Consider the following 18,011-nt stretch of genomic DNA (forward strand, 5'->3'; position numbering starts at 1 on the left):
GATATGTAATGGTTCTGTATAAATGTCCCTGGGACAAGACCAGAGTTCAGCACAAAATCATTTCACCGACTCATCCAATCAAAAACAAAACATTTTTTTAAATTGACAGGTTGACATGTCTGAAATTGAATGAGTCTATTGACCAACTTGCGGCAAGAATGACGTGTTAATGACTTATTACCCACGCCTGACCTAAACCCTGCCTTTCATGCCAGCGATGTCTATCCAAGTTTTCACAATGACTGTTCAGTGTGTGTGTATGTGTGTGTGTGTGTGTGTGTGTGGGTGCATGTGTGTATGTGAGTTTGTGTGTGGGTTTGAGTGTGAGTGTGTGAGAGAGTTTGTGTGTGAGAGAGTTTGTGTGAGAGAGTTTGTGTGTGTGTGTGTGAGTGTGTGCTCGTGCAAACATGCATACATCTGGCAGAAAAAAGTATTTTCAACAAAACCTTTATTGCAATCATTTACATAATTTTCATTCCCAAGACGCAAGTTTAAAGCCGTGACAGAAAATCATGATGAAGGCAAACTTCAATGGTGTACAAGCAAGACCATGCCTAAAAAAAATCTCTTTCAAAAAAGTTTGCCTTCAATTTAACTGTGCATGTGTCCCAAACATCCGCTTATTCCTTTGCGTAGCACCAATGAAAAACATTTAAGAGTCGCCCATTTTGTTGAATGTATTTTCTCTTTTTAAGCTTATATAATAGGAAGGTTTCCGCCAGTTATCTCTGAGGTTTTGGGTGCGTGCCCCTTGCGGGGGCAAAAAACATCGAGATCACAAGCAGGGTCAAGGGGAAGGTCACCTGGGCGGACAGGAGTATGACGGCTTACTAGTGCCAAAACCTGGTGTTACCCATTATCACGTGATAATTACTAATTAATGCTGTCAGTTACTGTTTTCATCTGTTAGTTACTAATTTTCACAGGAAAATTACTAATTTTTAGTTTCGGCACTAGCAATCTGTCAGGAAGTGAGCCAAAACTAAAAATTAGTAATTAACAGGTGAAAGTTAGTAATTTTCCCGGAAAAATTAGTAATTTTCCAGGGAAAATGAGTAATTAACACGTGAAAATGGTAATTATCAAGGTGATAATTACAATTATGAGGTTTTGGCACTAGTAAGCCATCGTACAGGAGACTACAATAGGAAGGTTTCCGCCAGTTATCTCTCTTTGAGGTTTTGGGTGCTTAGAGAGTACCATACCCCTTGCGGGGGCAAAAAACATCGAGGTCACAAGCAGGGTCAAGGGGAAGGTCGCTGGGCGGACAGGAGACTATTTCAACCAGACCTGGGAACCCCTGTTTTGCACTTGGGAGTATTCTGAAAGAAACTTGGCATATTTTCAGAAAAATGAGTGTATTCCACACATCATTCAAACATCCACAATACTGGATCGGCTTGGGGATGTGCTTGTGAAGAAAAGTAGTCTCGGAATTTTTTTGATCTTATTTTTTTCCACCCACAGTACTGATCGTATTTTAGACAATCAAGCGTACAAAATACAGCAAAATCGTATGTGTTCCCAGGTCTGCTCAACCATTTTAACACACACACACAATGCGCACACACACACATATATATATATTTGCAAGCATACTCCTGAAGTGACAGTCATCTTACCAACTGAACAAAGTTTCTCTTTTGAAGCTTCCATTTCAACTTACACACACACACACACACACACACACACACACACACACACACACACACACATGGATACAAAGTCACAGACACTGCAAACTCAGAGCACTTTCTGTTAATCTGAAAGTCTTGGCAGTGTTCTTTGAATCAGATTCAACATCCCTTTAATATCATCAGACGTATACTCCTAGAGTTAAGTAAGATGATGTTCAGGTAAGATTCCACAGACCTCCAGAAGCACACATCTTCACTTGAGACAGCTACACAGGTACATAGAATGGTACCTGCGATGTGAGGCCCCTCTCATGAGTGGACGCCTTCCATGATGGGACACCTCCTGTTGTCCCTTTGTCTATTATCTGGACCAAAATCTACCTGTCATGACAGGCCACATGCAATGTAGGGACACTTTTGGCTGGTCCTGAGGATGTCATTTCTTCGCAGGTACATGTAGCACTGTATTGAACATGGCGGAGACCGGGCGCTGGATCACCAAACGTCAAACTTTTCCAGGGCGTAGCTGAGACCCTGTTCCTCATAGTCCTGGCGAGTCAGCACCAAATTCTCAAAGTCTGGGTCCTGAGCCAGAAGACATCCGCCTTCCCACGCATACGTAATGGGGCTGAAAAAAACGCAAGCGTACAGAAAAAAGAATAATTTACTCCCATGTTCAACTTCATCTTCTAAGCAGAGCTACGCTCTTTGATTGAATAATGAAAGGAACAGTTGAATTAACTTTCTCCTTTTTAGTTACTTTTTATTTTCTGTCTGTGATTTAACAAATTACATTCACCTAAGCCTGACACGGTAAAGAAACACACAAACTGACAAGAATCAATGCTGTACATTTAGGTTACATCACAGGTGATAGCTCATTTGCATTTTATCCATGTCGAAACGAAAATATGAAAGTCGTCACTCAACACATTTTGCATTTCTGATGAAGTTTTGCACCTATGGATTACTTATTGCACTCTTTGAGTACAAGAAGTATTCCCAAAGTAGAACAGAGACAAAGAAGTACCTCAGTGATAAATGGCTACTTACTTGGGAGGAAGAAAAATGTTGACATCATATTCGTCACTAGCCAGACTGCGAATGTCCCTGTACCTGGGGGAAAAAATAAAACACGACACAATATTCATATCTCCTTTATTTTTATGATGGGAAATTTAGCTTTAGCGGATTGCAAGTCTCGCAAATGGCCAATTCAAAATTCCCATTAAATGTTCACAAACTTCACAAAAGCGAAGCTTATGGCAGGGGTTTTACCCTCATTTGAGTCTATGTATCTTGTACGTTCTACCTTATAAAACTTCTCATAACACTTCAATATTCACAATACGCTGAAAGCAAGCATCAAAAACATCATTTAATCTCAGTACAGTACTGTTTTGTTTTGAATCATGAAAAGTTGTTGTGTTTACATGGATTCTGGACATGGATGACATTGACAAGACAAAACAGGAAGCTGTGTGTGGCATACAAGAACATGACTAACTGTAACTCATATGCAACTGAACTGTTGACGTCAACTTACAAGCGATCCTGAAAGCCGGGAAGGTGGCAGTTTCCTCCCGTCAGGACAATGTTGTTGAGAAGGTGTGGGCGCATCTCTGCAAAAGACCAGTTCCAAAATGTTGTACGTGTACTTTGTTTCAATTTTCAACAAGAAGGGCAAAGCCCATACGACTCACATGCTACTAAACCTAGCAATGACATCATACACTAAGAACTGCTTTACACATTTTTCCTACCAAAATACATGTGACCTTGACCCAAGGTCAAGGTCATCCAAGGTCATGCAACACAAAGCTGTTAATTCAAGACATAGTACAATGGTGCTTATTGGCTCTTTCTACCATGAGATATGGTCACTTTTAGTGGTTCACTACCTTATTTTGGTCACATTTCATAAGGGTCAAAGTGACCTTGACCTTGATCATATGTGACCAAATGTGTCTCATGATGAAAGCATAACATGTGCCCCACATAATTTTTAAGTTTGAAACAGTTATCTTCCATAGTTCAGGGTCAAGGTCACTTCAAAATATGTATACAATCCAACTTTGAAGAGCTCCTGTGACCTTGACCTTGAAGCAAGGTAAACCAAACTGGTATCAAAAGATGGGGCTTACTTTGCCCTATATATCATATATAGGTGAGGTATTCAATCTCAAAAACTTCAGAGAAAATGTGAAAAATGTGAAAAATAGCTGTTTTTTAGACAACATTTATGGCCCCTGCGACCTTGACCTTGAAGCAAGGTCAAGATGCTATGTATGTTTTTTGGCGCCTTGTCATCATACACCATCTTGCCAAATTTGGTACTGATAGACTGAATAGTGTCCAAGAAATATCCAACGTTAAAGTTTTCCGGACGGACGGACGGACGGACGTCCGGACGGACGGACGGACGGACGGACGACTCGGGTGAGTACATAGACTCACTTTTGCTTCGCATGTGAGTCAAAAACCCGACACCTCACAAATCAAGTGACATTTTTCATGCAAACAAAATTAAATAAATCAAGTAACAGAAAGACAACACATTTACAGAATTGAGCACTCAGGCAAAACTACCAGATGCAACTGGGCAAAATGTATTGCAAGGGGTAACATCGGATTTGAAACAAAAGGGTGAAGCTTAAAAGACTGAAAAGTCCACACAGAGAAATGTAAGAAATACAATGGACCACTCTTTGTACGGTTCAAGACGTGTACAAGCGCTTCAGGCCTACCTGTCTTTGACAGAGAAATAGGTAGGGTAGCAGACAGAATACGCAACGAATCTACTGACAGACAGTCAGACCCACCTTCATCCAGTTTGGACAAGACATGTATGACAGCCTCTGGAATACCCATCTCCTGAATACCAACGTCTGCAGGGTGGAACAGAAGCTCTGGCACTGCAAACCTTTCGTTGTTCATTCTGATTAACTGTAACATAGCATTCCCTTTGAAAGATTAGCATAAAACAGACTGGAAAAAAGGCATAAATTCATCTTATTATTTTATAGTCTAAGTCTGCAAACCGCTGTTCAGAGGACAAAATGTACAACTTCAAGATTGTAACCCTGATCTACACTAAATTTTCATCTATCATGAACACTGCATGTCAGTTTCATTTTATTACTTGTACAATGTATTCAGCCTCAAAACAAAACAGGACAGGTAAGGTTCTATTATCATTCAATTGTTGAATGAATCGTGCTGGTCACAATTCAGAGTAGCTGTGCGCCATGCCGTGTAACAAAGGACCAGAGATGGTTGCATGTAACTGTCATGCAGCAAAACTGCATAGTGCAACTAGTCCTTCACAAAAACATGACAAAGTACCTGTTCCTCCCCTTTCCTTTCTGTGGTATCATCTTTCTGGCGAACATAGCCACGACTTATGTGTGAGAAGTCAGGGAGAACATACTCCCTCAAAATTGTGTTCTCTGGGCCTTTCTTCCTGCAAAAAAACCAGACAAGTTCTTGTTATCAATGTCTTATACATGTATCTATATAATAAACACTGAAGCAAAGGAAAGTACCTTGAAAATCTATATGTTAAAAAATTAAATTAAATAAAGGTAGAAAACAAAACAGTTAGACACTAAAAGTATGAAGAAAAGACCAGACAATGACAATAGAAACCACTGCAAAGAATCAAATACAGTTTTGAAGCCTAAAGTGTGATTCTTACAACATATAGGTCAAAAGAACGCAGTGTCACAAAACTGATAATTTTGTCTTCAAAAACTTTGTCAAAATGTGAAATAAAACAGGCAACCGGTCATACACTGGCTTTTAGTTTTACAACGGCTAGTGCGACCATTGATAGAAAAAAAGCACACAACACACAAAGAAGCCTCAAAGGAGTCTTGCCTTGCAAGCTCCATGTCTTGTGAGAAGTGTGAGGACACATAGCAGACATCTTCCTTCATCTGGTTGACAACACACGTCTCGTCCATTACCATCAGCTGTCTGCAACGCAACAACACTTTTAAGAATACATACCGTGAAACCCCCCCTTTTAAGACCTAAACAAATGTGAGAAAAGAGAGAGTTTTTCCCCCCGAAAGCGGCGTATGGCTGTCTGAACGGCGGAGTAAAAACGGTCATACACGTAAAAACCCACTCATGTGAACGTGTGAGGTTCAGCCCATGAACGAAGAAGAAGAAAGGAGAGAATCTTAAAATGGAGGTTATACACAGAATATGTGGAAAAAACAATATCTTAAACAGGAGGAAGTCTTAAATTGGGGGGTCTTAAAAGGGGGGTTCCACTGTACATGTTTGAAGATTCCTGTACTGTTAACTTGCCAGACCTATTTTCTCAGATCACTAGTTACATTCGTATCTACATTATGGACCTTTCACAAACTAAGACTATTGCATGTCATGTATCACTATCAGGCATATTTCAAATCATTTACTGTTCAGATAAGCCCTACATTTTGTACACACATCTGGAGTCTGACTGAGCAAGTGCTATATTTTCAGATATATCTGACACAAAATTGTGAAAATAACTATTGCTCAGTTCTTATCCACAAGTGTTTTATGTGATCAGATGAAAGCGTGCAATGCTTGTGACAAAATAGAAGACAGTTTCAAAAGAAAATAAGGAATTGTTGATGCTGGAGTTTAACTGGCATGAAATCAATCATGGCCAAATGAAAACAATAATCAGCCAGACAATCTGAGGTCATTATTCATTACTAAAGCCAATTTCTTTTTCGTTTGTACACAAGTCTTAAAATGTTGTGGCTTTTTTCCTGCAAGTGATTGTTGTTCTTACCTGTATGATATGATTTCTTTCAAGTGATTTGTCAACAATTTGCCACCAACATTGATTCTGAAACAGAAAGAATACCATCAAGTACAATGTATTATGATACTAAAGAAGACTCTTTTGACTTCATTTGAGGCAACATCTTAAAAATAGATAAATAAATCCCCCTAACCCAGCACCAAAAACAAACCCAACCCAACAACAACAAAGAACACTAAGAAAATAAAGCAAGAGAGACCATTTGCCATTAAAAAAAAAAACCATCCACACAGAACACACAGATCCGCACTGTCTATAATATGGATAACATTTTACTCTGTGAGTATTAGCACAAACAAACAACAAAGAGAGAATTTTCAATCAACTGCCTGTCTCTTTTGCTCCTCATAAAACGAAAAAAAAGAATCAAGGACACCATATACATACCGTGCCAAACAACCCATAAAACAGAAATCTTTCATGCACAGTCTCAGACAGAGAAAATAATACTGCATTTTTTCCTTCAAAACTGTACTGCTCAAGAGTCAAACCTAGAGCAAAGACAATAATTTGAACAGAATTATAACAAATGGTTGAACACTAAAGGACATTTTCATTTTCATTTTTTTATTGTCCCATTGTTGGGAAATTTAGATTGCTCCCCCCCCAAAGAAAAGCTAGCATCAACAAATTTGTGCTACCCAGGTGCGTGTGTGTTTCGGTGTAATCAGTCACCTGCACTTATGGCAGACAGAACAAATAACACAACAATGACACTTTAAACAGCCAAGCTGCTGGTACCAACCTGGTGACAGCATCCCTGAGTTTCTTGCCCTTGCAGTACGGGACGATGTGTGTGAAGGAGTACCCCGAGTCAATCACCAGTGTGCACAGTGGGCTCTCCATGTATCTGTATTTGTAGCGGTACTGGCTCAGTTCTGGGGCTGCAACATGTTTCAACCGTTACTGATCTGTTTCAGCGCTTGTCTTATACTAGTACAGCAGACTTCCACTAACTCGCGGTCCACTAAATCGCGAATTCGGCGATATCGCGGAGACCTCTTGGACCCCGAAAAAAACAGGACCGACCTTTAAAAAAAAATAATATATATTATATATTTTTTTTTACAAAATTAGTCACGTAAAGGCCAAAAAATAGTACAGATCATGAAAAAATGTTCTATCATAACCACACTATCTCTCTCTGGATCCGATGGCCTTTTATCATGCAGTAAATTGTCATTTCATCTTATCAGTCTCTCTCTCTTTCTCTCCCTCAGTCTCTCCAAATAGTGTTCTACGTGTGTGTGTGTTTTCAGGTTGTGTACATTACGGGTTGATCGAGACCTGCGAACAAAAGAAACAAACCTTTCATGCGCACGTGCCCCACTCAGTCAAGAACTTTCATCGGTATCATCAAATTGGCCACGTGCCTATAGAGGTTAAGTGTATGGCCAGTCAGGCGTGCAGTTGAACACTCGAGTCCAGCTAATTGCGATCTCTGCTAGACGGTCCGGGTGGCAACAGGCGCCAATCAAGTGCTTAAACTGCGCTTCAGTCTTCTGCAATGTAGTCGGGCATGCAATTTAACACTCGAGTCCCGCTAATCGCGATCTCAGCTAGACGCCCCGGATTTTCTACAGGCGCCATGAAGTGCTTCAGCTTCTTGTGTTATAGCAGGTGGCAGAAAAAGCAAACAATCAAAGAAGAAATCTACATGCTTTCTGCCAAAGACAAAACGCGTGTCAACTCAGACTCACACAAAGCAAAACAAAACAAAAAAACGCTTATCCATGTAACTGACACATCTAAAAACGTAAACGTCAACCAATGATTTTAATCCACCAATCATTCTGATCTAACTATCGTTGGTGTCAAATAGTATGTTGTCAATATAAGAGGCCCTGTCCCCCCCCTCCCATACCCAGCCAAGGGTTATAAAATGGCAAGCCACCCGGGTATGAAAATACCGCCCCTCCACCACCTCCCCAACCATGCGCAGTATCGCTACTGCAGAGCCCGGTATGGCGATAAACTCCAACCAGGTGCTGCCCTACACACCCGACGAGGCCCTGCCCCCCCCCCTCCCTTGCCCAGCCAAGGGCTCCAAATGGCAGTCCACCAAAACAATACATATAATCTTTAAATAATACAATATTTTCACCGGTGTTTTAACCTATATGTGTATGAATGAAATTGTTCTGTGTTATCTATGTGTTCTATGTAGACAGGCCAGTAGTGACGCACTCTGTACAAACCTTTTAAGAGAGCTCTGTTCTCTCCATAGTGTGTGCTGTCCTCAGCGCGAACGCCTTTTTTAACCTTTTTAACCAAAGTGGCTCTGGTTTTACAACTTTTTAATAATATTGTGATTTTTGAAATAAACTGCTGTTTTATCGTCCCTCCCCCCAACATCAATCAATCAATCAATGAGTCTTATATCGCGCATATTCCGTGGGTACAGTTCTAGGCGCTCTGCAGTGATGCCGTGTGAGATGAAATTTTATACGGCCAGTAGATTGCAGCCATTTCGGCGCATATTTACCTTTCACGGCCTATTATTCCAAGTCACACGGGTATAGGTAGACAATTATTAACTGTGCCTGAGCAATTTTGCCAGGAAAGACCCTTTTGTCAATCGTGGGATCTTTAACGTGCACACCCAATGTAGTGTACACGGGGGGAGGTTCGGACACCGAAGAGAGTCTGCACACAAAGTTGACTCTGTGAAATAAATTTCCGCCGAACCTGGGATCGAACTCACGCTGACAGCGGCCAACTGAATACAAATCCAGCGCGCTACCAACTGAGCTATATCCCCGCCCCAAAATACGTATGTGGACCCCAAGAAACTTATGAAAAACATGGTGATACATGACACTTATTTTACGAAGTCTTAATTGTAACTTGTAACCATTTATCTCACCCACCCCCGTCATCCTCCCGTTTACCAGCCTGCCCCCCTCACTTTTTTCTTTTTTTAAATATCGTATGAAATCTCATGTCTAATATAGGCATTTTAAGCCCTGACGGACACTAAGCCCCATAATTTTCTCTTTCTCTCTAAGACCAGCGCTAAACCCAACATGTATTCATTACACGATTGCAAACGAGAGAAAGCTAGAGCTACGATGTCTTCACCAGCAAGAGGGAAAAAGAGGAAAACTTTTACAGTTCAGGAACGCTTGAACCTGTGTCTGTCTGTGTCTGATTAACTAGTAAGTTTGTGACGACGTATGAGTCGGAGAAAAAAGAAAAGAAATCGTCATCTGCTGATAAAAGAAAACGTGTCATCGCAGTTAATCTTTTGAGAACTTAGTTGCCAACAGAAGCGTCACACTTGCGAGAAACGCAGAAACACATACACATGAACATTGTAGCACAACCACATGCCAGGCGTGCGTGCGCACGCGCACACACACACGCACGCACGCACATACACACATGCACTCACACGGCAAACGCACACACGCTCACAGGCTTTTAGTGACCAACAAGGGAAATAACCGCGTTTTTCTCTGACTCAGAAGAGAACGCGGTTTCTTCCCTTTAATTGGACCCCAAACTGCATCGCGAATCGGATATACAGTCGAACCCACCTAAACCGAACACACTAGTTACGAATTTTGACTTATAACGTATTAGTTTTAAGTTCCCAACTGAATACCTTTTTTTTCATGCTTAAAAAAAATGCTTGAAACAAATTCTTTGTAACGAATTTATGCTTATAACGAGCACTTTTTGGATTCCCAAGCATGCATAATGTCTGTAATTTACTCACGCTTATGACGAAATCTTTAAACTCGTCCCGAGATCGACATATCATATCATTTGCATAACGAACCCCTCTTTTAACAAACACGTTTTCATCGCCCCAGAGCCGCTTTGTCTCTAAAAGTCACAAGGCTACAAGGATCTGTGTGTGAGGCGAGATCAAAGGCAGGTCCATTGTGATGGCTGGGTGGCCTTCTTTATAGACACTGACCTTCTTCCCAGGGGTCATTGACCCAGTTTTAGCTATGAGAGGTGGTTCCCCTTTCATATGAGAGAGGAAACACTTCCTGCACCCGGGTCAGTGACCGAGTTTAACCTATGGGGAGTTTAACCTATGGGGCGGTCTCTTTGATGTCTTGAGAGGAAACTTGGCCAGGGTAGTACGTGCACCAGAACTGGTGGACACCATGAAATCGGAGATTGATCAGAATGTACATGCTTTTACACGACTTTTTAAATTTTACTTCTAAAATTGTGACAGTAAAAAAATCAATCAATTCTCTTAATGCGAATTTCGGTTAAGACGAACTTATTTCCCGATCCCCAGTGATTCGTCTTAAGCGAGTTCGACTGTATCGCGATAAAAAATCTTTGGACCCCAAAGACCGTGAGTTAGTGGAAGTCTGCTGTAATAGAATATTTACTTGCAGAGTGGTTTGTGAAAACACTCCCTCAAAGACATTCAGCAAATCCAGGTCTTGCACTACTAAAGTATGATGCATCTGCTTTACAACTTAAACAAGCTTCTGTGTAGACAACAGCTTTCACCTAAAAAATGTGAGCAGTTACATCAAGGCATTTAGTGAAAGATATGTTGAATTGCTTATTCCCTTCCATTTGGAAAACTTCAGCTGCTTTTCAGAAAATCTGCATGTCTTACCATTACATCTGTAGAGAGCTTTAAATTGGTACTCCTCAAACAACACCTCTGTCATAGCTTCTTGAATGGACTGGAAGTTGAAAAACGGCTCTGTGATGATCAGATTGGTGTCGCTGAATTCAACCTGCCAAAGAGACAAAACACTATGTAGCTACTGAAGTTCAAAACAAACATATTTTTTTCACTCAAAAGTAAAAGAGTTGATAAGCTTATGAAAGGGGCGGGGATGTAGCTCAGTCGGTAGTGCGCTGGATTTGTATCCAGTTGGCCGCTGTCAGCGTGAGTTCGTCCCCACGTTCGGCGAGAGATTTATTTTTTCTCAGAGTCAAATTTGTGTGCAGACTCTCCTCGGTGTCCGAACACCCCCGTGTGTACACGCAAGCACAAGACCAAGTGCGCACGAAAAAGATCCTGTAATCCATGTCAGAGTTCGGTGGGTTATAGAAACACAAAAATACCCAGCATGCTTCCTCCGAAAACGGCGTATGGCTGCCTAAATGGCGGGGTAAAAAACGGTCATACACGTAAAATTCAACTCGTGCAAAAAACACGAGTGTACGTGGGAGTTTTAGCCCACGAACACAGAAGATAAGCTTATGAATGAATGTCATATGGAAATAAAGAACAAACTCTGATCGAACACAAGAAATAATTAAATTATTTGACCAGTCTGTGTTACACAATGTCTTTCTTTTCAATACACGTCAATAATATCACAATGCCAACCACACAGAGTCAGACTCAGAGCGCACATTTTGCTGAAACTTTTGCACTGAGTGATTACGGTGACACAATTCTAACAAGAAGGGCAAAGCCCATACGACTCACATGCTTGACCTTGACATGACCTTGACCTTCACGGTCAAGGTCAAATAACTAAACCTAGCAATGACATCATACACTGAGAACTGCTTTACACATTTTTCCTACCAAAATACATGTGACCTTGACCCAAGGTCAAGGTCATCCAAGGTCATGCAACACAAAGCTGTTAATTCAAGACATAGGAAGTACAATGGTGCTTATTGGCTCTTTCTACCATGAGATATGGTCATTTTTAGTGGTTCACTACCTTATTTTGGTCACATTTCATAAGGGTCAAAGTGACCTTGACCATATGTGACCAAATGTGTCTCATGATGAAAGCATAACATGTGCCCCACATAATTTTTAAGTTTGAAACAGTTATCTTCCATAGTTCAGGGTCAAGGTCACTTCAAAATATGTATACAATCCAACTTTAAAGGACCCTTGCGACCTTGACCTTGAAGCAAGGACAACCAAACTGGTGTCCAAAGATAGGGCTTACATTGCCCTGTATAGCATACATAGCTAAGGTTGCCATTCTCGACAACTTCAAAAAAAAATGCGAAAATGTGAAAAATGGTCGTTTTTAAGACAACAATTACGGCCCCTGTGACCTTGAACTTAGGTCAAGTTGCCGCACATGTTTTTTGAGATCTTGTAACCATACACCATCAGGCCACATCAGGTGTTGATAGACTAGTCTCCAAGAAATATCCAACGTTAAAGTTTTCCGGACGGACGCCGGGACGGACGCACGGACGGACGACTCGGGTGAGTACATACTCACTTTTGCTTCGCATGTGAGTCAAAAATGAGCAAGTATCCCATTTCTGTACAAATCTGTCTTAAGCATAGGCATGCCTCAAACTTATAAAGACCGCAACAGAAAGAACTGAAGATAATATTATACTTTTGAGTTTTCCATTTTGTCCAAAAATAGTCATTCCGCAAACAAGTACCTAAATAAAAATATCAGAAAGTGCTATTTCTTTACAAACTTGTTCTTCACAAAGAGCAATACAAATTCTCTGAGGATTTCCAACTTCCTTCACAAAGTTCATTTGTGCCTTAAATTAAAGTGAATTATGAATACATAGGTGTATTCTAAAGATGTTCCACGGTAAAAAAAAATTAAATTTTAATGAGAGACAGCTGAGCACAAATGTCAAATGCTGACTTATAATGGCAGGAGAATATATTAAGAAAAGGTAGTGTTGAGAGTGCTCACTCTGTAACGGTCCTTCCCAAACATGTGGTCCCATACTTGTCGCTCAATATCCCAGTTGACAAGATAGCCCTGAAAGGAAATAATAAATAAAATAAAAATTATATATGTCGTGGTGAATTCACGGAATTGCCGAATTCGCGGTATCGGCACCATTTTTGCCGATTTCGCGTAATCGGCAAAACGATGCCCATTACGTGAAATCGGCAGCGTTTTGCCGAAAATGCGAAAAGGCTTCAAAAATTTGCCTATTTCGCAAAAGCGACAGCCAGTCTGTTACTTTTTGTGTCATCATAACATTGCATTAACATTGCTTTACCTCCCTACTATGTTTTGTATGGTCTATGTTGGTCTGTGTCGAGCATAACTCCGGAAATGCACGAAAACTACACTTTCTGCAATAACTTGCCATAACTTATCGATTATTGCGATATCTATCCATTGGAGTATCTAGTTGTCTAAGTGTGATGATATCCCAGGCTTTTGAGAACTTTAAAACCAAAAAGTGGCTGCCGATTTCGCAAAATGGGCAAATTTTAGAAGCCTTTACGCGATATCGGCAAAACGCTGCCGATTTCACGTATTGGGCAGCGTTTTGCCGATTACGCGAAATCGGCAAATATGTTGCCGATTCCGCGAATTCGGCAATTCCGTGAATTCGGCACGACATATATATTTCAGCGAGTCACAATCTGCTAGCATAAAATACTCATGTGCGCATTATGTTTCTGTGAATGCATTTGGAATTTCACTGTATTTTCTCAAGTAATCCCAGTAGTTTTCTGTGCACTAAATGATAGAGCTGTTTAATATTTTGTTTAAATGTTATGCACTGAACTGTCAAAATCAACATTTGCTCAGTGATCAGTCTTTTGTTTCTGTCAAGTTAGTTGGACTTGGAGGAACAAAAACACTTTTATGAACTCACAATCATATTGTTTTGCCAGGGCTTAAAAATACCCCCCCCCCCCCCCCCCCTAAATGCTTGCATTCATCCCTTACAGTATGTCAATATAACCTTGGTGCAGTGAAATGTGTCTAGATAAACTGGGGCACTTTGAGGTGGTTGTTTTTTAGGCCTGGGGAAGGGAAAATTCACCAAAAACCAATGTTTGTCTTGAAACAGACAAAGTATTTAAAGTTAAATATTTTAAATTTTCATCATGAAAACAAATGCGGTTGTCTTGACTAAAACTGACTGGCATACTCTAGACTGCAACCCTTGGAAGTAACGCTATACCCTGAATGAACATCAGATGCTTACAGTTACAGCTCCTTTGACTTATCACCTCACTTGCCAGTACCAGTGGTACCATGCAGGCAGGTGTTGAGGAGATAACTGCTGCTATAAGTATAAGTACTATTAGGCCACACAAAAAAATTGTCTGTTTCTGGTCACCCGACCGACCCTAAATTTCGGCGCCGACCCAAAACTTTTTTTTCCAAACTCAAAAAAAAATTTTTTTTTTTTTTTGGTGGTAAAGGACAGGGTGAGAAAATGAAGAACAAAAACGTGTGAAAACGAAAGTCCGCTGACGATTTGTAAATGTGTTGAGTGTCTTGTCTCTATGTAGTGAATCCAGTCTCTTTGCGCGATTTTTAAAGTTAGTTTTATTGGTCTACATTTGGGGTAAAAAAAAAATATTTTTTTAAATAAAATAAAAAATCCCTACCTACCGACCCTATTCTTTTTAGCCATGTTACCAGAAACAGACAATTTTTGTTTTGGCCTTAGGTAGTATGCTAACAAATAATTCCCCTTGTATGCAGACATGTGTATTAATAAAGTATCTTCCTTTTCCTGTCTACACACGATGTCAGCTGTCCTTCTGTACGAATGACTATAATCTGCATCCATCTGGTATACAGTAGTACCTGCCATATCCGGTCACCCATTAGTCATTGCAAAGGTGACCGCAAATATCAGGTGGCCGTTCATTACAGGCCCCCTCCTCCTCCAAAAAAACCCAAAAAACACGATCAAGTTTTCATGAAGAAAAGAAAGCGATCATCCACGAGCCGCCGATTCATTGTCTCTGTTAGTTTTGCTTTCGTTTATACATCTTAATTATTTGCGTGTTTAACTCGATCGTCTTGGCTAAGCTATTGTTTCGTATGTTTCTATGTGTGTTGTTTGGATTATTATATATGTATTTGAGTGTCAGATAAACAAGTGTTTCAAACTCACATCAGCTGTGATCGATCCGGAAGTGACTGCCGTAAATGTACATGTATGCGCATGTCTGTATTTACAGTTTGCGCATGCGTAAGTATTCATGTCGTCTGCTCGTGCTGTGCCGTCTGTGCACACAACACACACACACACACACACACACACACACCACAGGCGCTCGCCCGCGAAAGTGACAAGTGGCCGTTAAGTGGCCGCTCCTGTCGAGTAAGAGGGGCACCTTAGGGCAAAAATCAGTGACCGTTGACCGCGTCAGACAGGTTAACGGCCATTAAGAGTCAATTATAGAAGGAAAACTCATTAGTCATGGGAAAGCTGGCCGCTCCGGGTAGGTTCACGCCCACGAAAGGGCCGGAAATGGAAGGGACTACTGTATTGCATAAACGAACCTAGACCAACACATTACAGCAGGCCTCAACAGTCAACTAATTGAAAATATATATAAATCCAAAATGCTGACTTCAATTTCTGAATTTTTTAATCTCATCCTCACAGCCTCAATCAGTGGAAGAAAAGTCTGTAACCGTCACCAAGTTTTTAACAGTGTTAGTTACCTTCTGAAACGGCAAGAGGTAGAAGAGGCTTGACAAGTCTTTACATTCCTCGAGCTGATCTCCAACGAATATTCTGGTGCGAACATTCTTCGCTTTCATTACACAGTTGGGTATAATTCTGAAAATAATCAAATACGTACAACCCGAATGTTAAGACATTACATTACAAGGTATGGAAATAAGAAAAATTTATACGTACGTCCATATGTATACAAACAAACGAAGAGCCTGCGGCAATGCACCGACGTAAAATGGATGTCTGCATGGCAATAAATGCATGATCGTCAGTAAAGCACACTTACTACTCTTACTCGATTTTATGTTATGAACACCATTACCTGGGCTCTTTGTCGGTAGAATAACCAACTTTCGCAGTTCCCGCTCCATTATCAAGCACAAGGGTCGCCATGATGTCGAAATTCACTTTTTGATTGTCGCATACAAGTAATCATACCATTAAAACCCAAGTATTTAGCTTATAATCAGTTATCTGTAAAAAAATCACAGAGAAGAGATCCATTGTTTACTTTCTAACTATAGCGATAGAACAATTCGCGCAAAAAATAATTTACGACACACTGAAACCTGACCGGAACATAACACCTCTCCAGGAGAAATCGAAACTGAATTACGTCCCTTAGTGTAAGGCAGTTGTCAAGTCATAGCGTCGTTAGCTGCACGCGCTGTGGGTCGAGTGGACCTCGGAAGGGCAGCACTCCACGCACTTGGCGCTAGGCAAACACCTTCGATTACTTTACGATGACACCGGAACCACCGTGTTCGCACCGAGCTGTTCGGTGCAGTCAAGTGAATTGCCCTAACTGAGGAGGTACACTGCTGAGTTTGTTGCCGCGATTCTGTGAAAAGTTAACTGCATTTAAGTAGCGGTGTGAGACAAGTGTAGCGTGTTGGCCCCGGATCAAATTTCTATGCAGGAGTTAAGAGGTCGGTGATAGCGGGTATGTAGCGAGTTTATTACTTGCGCATTAGTAGCCCTCGGCTTTTTTCAGTGGTGACATCAGTAAATCGAGTCATTTACCCTCACCCCTCCCCTACCAATCCCACCAACTGTGCCTCTCCGGGTCCCGCTCCGAATTCAGAGAGCTGCCCACAGTGCTGTGGTAACCGTTGTTGTCCAGTGCTTCTGTTTTCCTGGATAATGTATTTGAGATAAATGTTCGCCAGACTTTCACTGCAGTGCTGAACTTGAACGGCACCCTCTGTGTACAAGTTTCACCCAGCCGTCAGTGAGCCAGACAAGGTGATCGAGATGAACGCCGTGGAGTTCCTGGCCAGCCACAACGCGGCGTCCCACAAGGCCGCCCTGCCGCCCCACATCACCACCACTCTTCACGACACGGCCTCCGGACCCAAGGCTGGGGGGACATGCCCCCCGGGTCACGGGGGCGTTGGCCCCCTGTCCTCCGCCCGTCACACCCCCGTATTGTGGCGTGGTCACGGGGGGAGGCAGCCGACGAGCAGCAGCGTGGAGTTTGACCGGCAGCTGGACAAGGTGTCCATCTGGATGGAGCAGTGGGAACATGACACGGTGAGATGACCGCTTCTCAATCTCTTCTGGTGCATGTTGATATATATAGTATGGCTTTCCCTGGTTATACTTTTTTTTGTCCAGGGAAGGGGGGTGGGTGTGGATGGGAGGGGGGGGGCAAATTGAAAATGCAAAGCACAGAATAACAAACATAAATGTATTCACTGTCATCACACATAATAACATATATATAGTATGGAGTTTCCAGGAGAGACATTTTCATTTTGTTCACGTGTACATGACACTAGATTTGGGTTGGTCTGGTTGCAAACTCTTGAGTCTTATTGCGATGTTTTAAAACAGGCTAGTAGGGCTTGGAACCTCTGTACCCCCGTCTCCAGTGCAAAGGAAGTGTAATGCGCTTGTGACCCTGCAAAATGATAACAGTCAGAGAGAGAGAGAGAGAGAGAGAGAGAGAGAGAGAGAGAGAGAGAGAGAGAGAGAGAGAGAGAGAGAGAGAGAGGGGGGGGGGGGAGGGGGTAAAAATGATCTCTGACTTGTTTATCCACTAATCCCCTTGTAGAGTAATTAGCCCCGAGCCAATCAGCCTAGCACAAGATTAGCCTGTTTGCCTCAATCAAATGCTGACCTCTTATCTAACACACTCATATCGTTTCGCAGAGAGA

The 18,011-nt window shown here is 41.5% G+C and overlaps 2 protein-coding genes across 3 annotated transcripts in view; one reads left to right on the forward strand and one right to left on the reverse strand.

Annotated features, from left to right (window-relative positions):
- Positions 1-431: 431 nt before the first annotated feature.
- On the reverse strand, positions 432-16,280 carry LOC138962482 (actin-related protein 6-like). Of its 2 annotated transcripts, XM_070334323.1 has the most exons (12): positions 16,175-16,280; positions 15,837-15,954; positions 13,095-13,163; positions 11,060-11,183; positions 7,211-7,349; positions 6,433-6,489; positions 5,517-5,615; positions 4,983-5,100; positions 4,460-4,583; positions 3,184-3,259; positions 2,691-2,753; positions 432-2,265 (listed from the first exon to the last, which is right to left on the reverse strand). In XM_070334323.1, exons 1-12 carry the CDS (start codon positions 16,243-16,245, stop codon positions 2,133-2,135), a joined length of 1,191 nt encoding a protein of 396 aa, XP_070190424.1. In that variant the 5' UTR covers positions 16,246-16,280; the 3' UTR covers positions 432-2,132. The 2 variants fall into 2 exon arrangements, with proteins under 2 accessions (XP_070190424.1, XP_070190426.1); XM_070334325.1 differs by lacking the exon at positions 15,837-15,954 and having other exon boundaries at positions 16,175-16,244.
- Positions 16,281-16,524: 244 nt separating this feature from the next.
- LOC138961210 (beta-TrCP-like) overlaps positions 16,525-18,011 on the forward strand; it is a 34,615-nt gene continuing 33,128 nt past the window's right edge. The window contains exon 1 of the mRNA XM_070332810.1: positions 16,525-17,385. Within this exon, the coding sequence (XP_070188911.1) occupies positions 17,107-17,385 (279 nt within the window). The 5' untranslated portion in view covers positions 16,525-17,106. The remainder of the gene's footprint in view (positions 17,386-18,011) is intronic.

Source organism: Littorina saxatilis, linkage group LG3 (assembly GCF_037325665.1).
Source record: "Littorina saxatilis isolate snail1 linkage group LG3, US_GU_Lsax_2.0, whole genome shotgun sequence".
In the NCBI taxonomy this organism is placed as follows: domain Eukaryota; kingdom Metazoa; phylum Mollusca; class Gastropoda; order Littorinimorpha; family Littorinidae; genus Littorina; species Littorina saxatilis.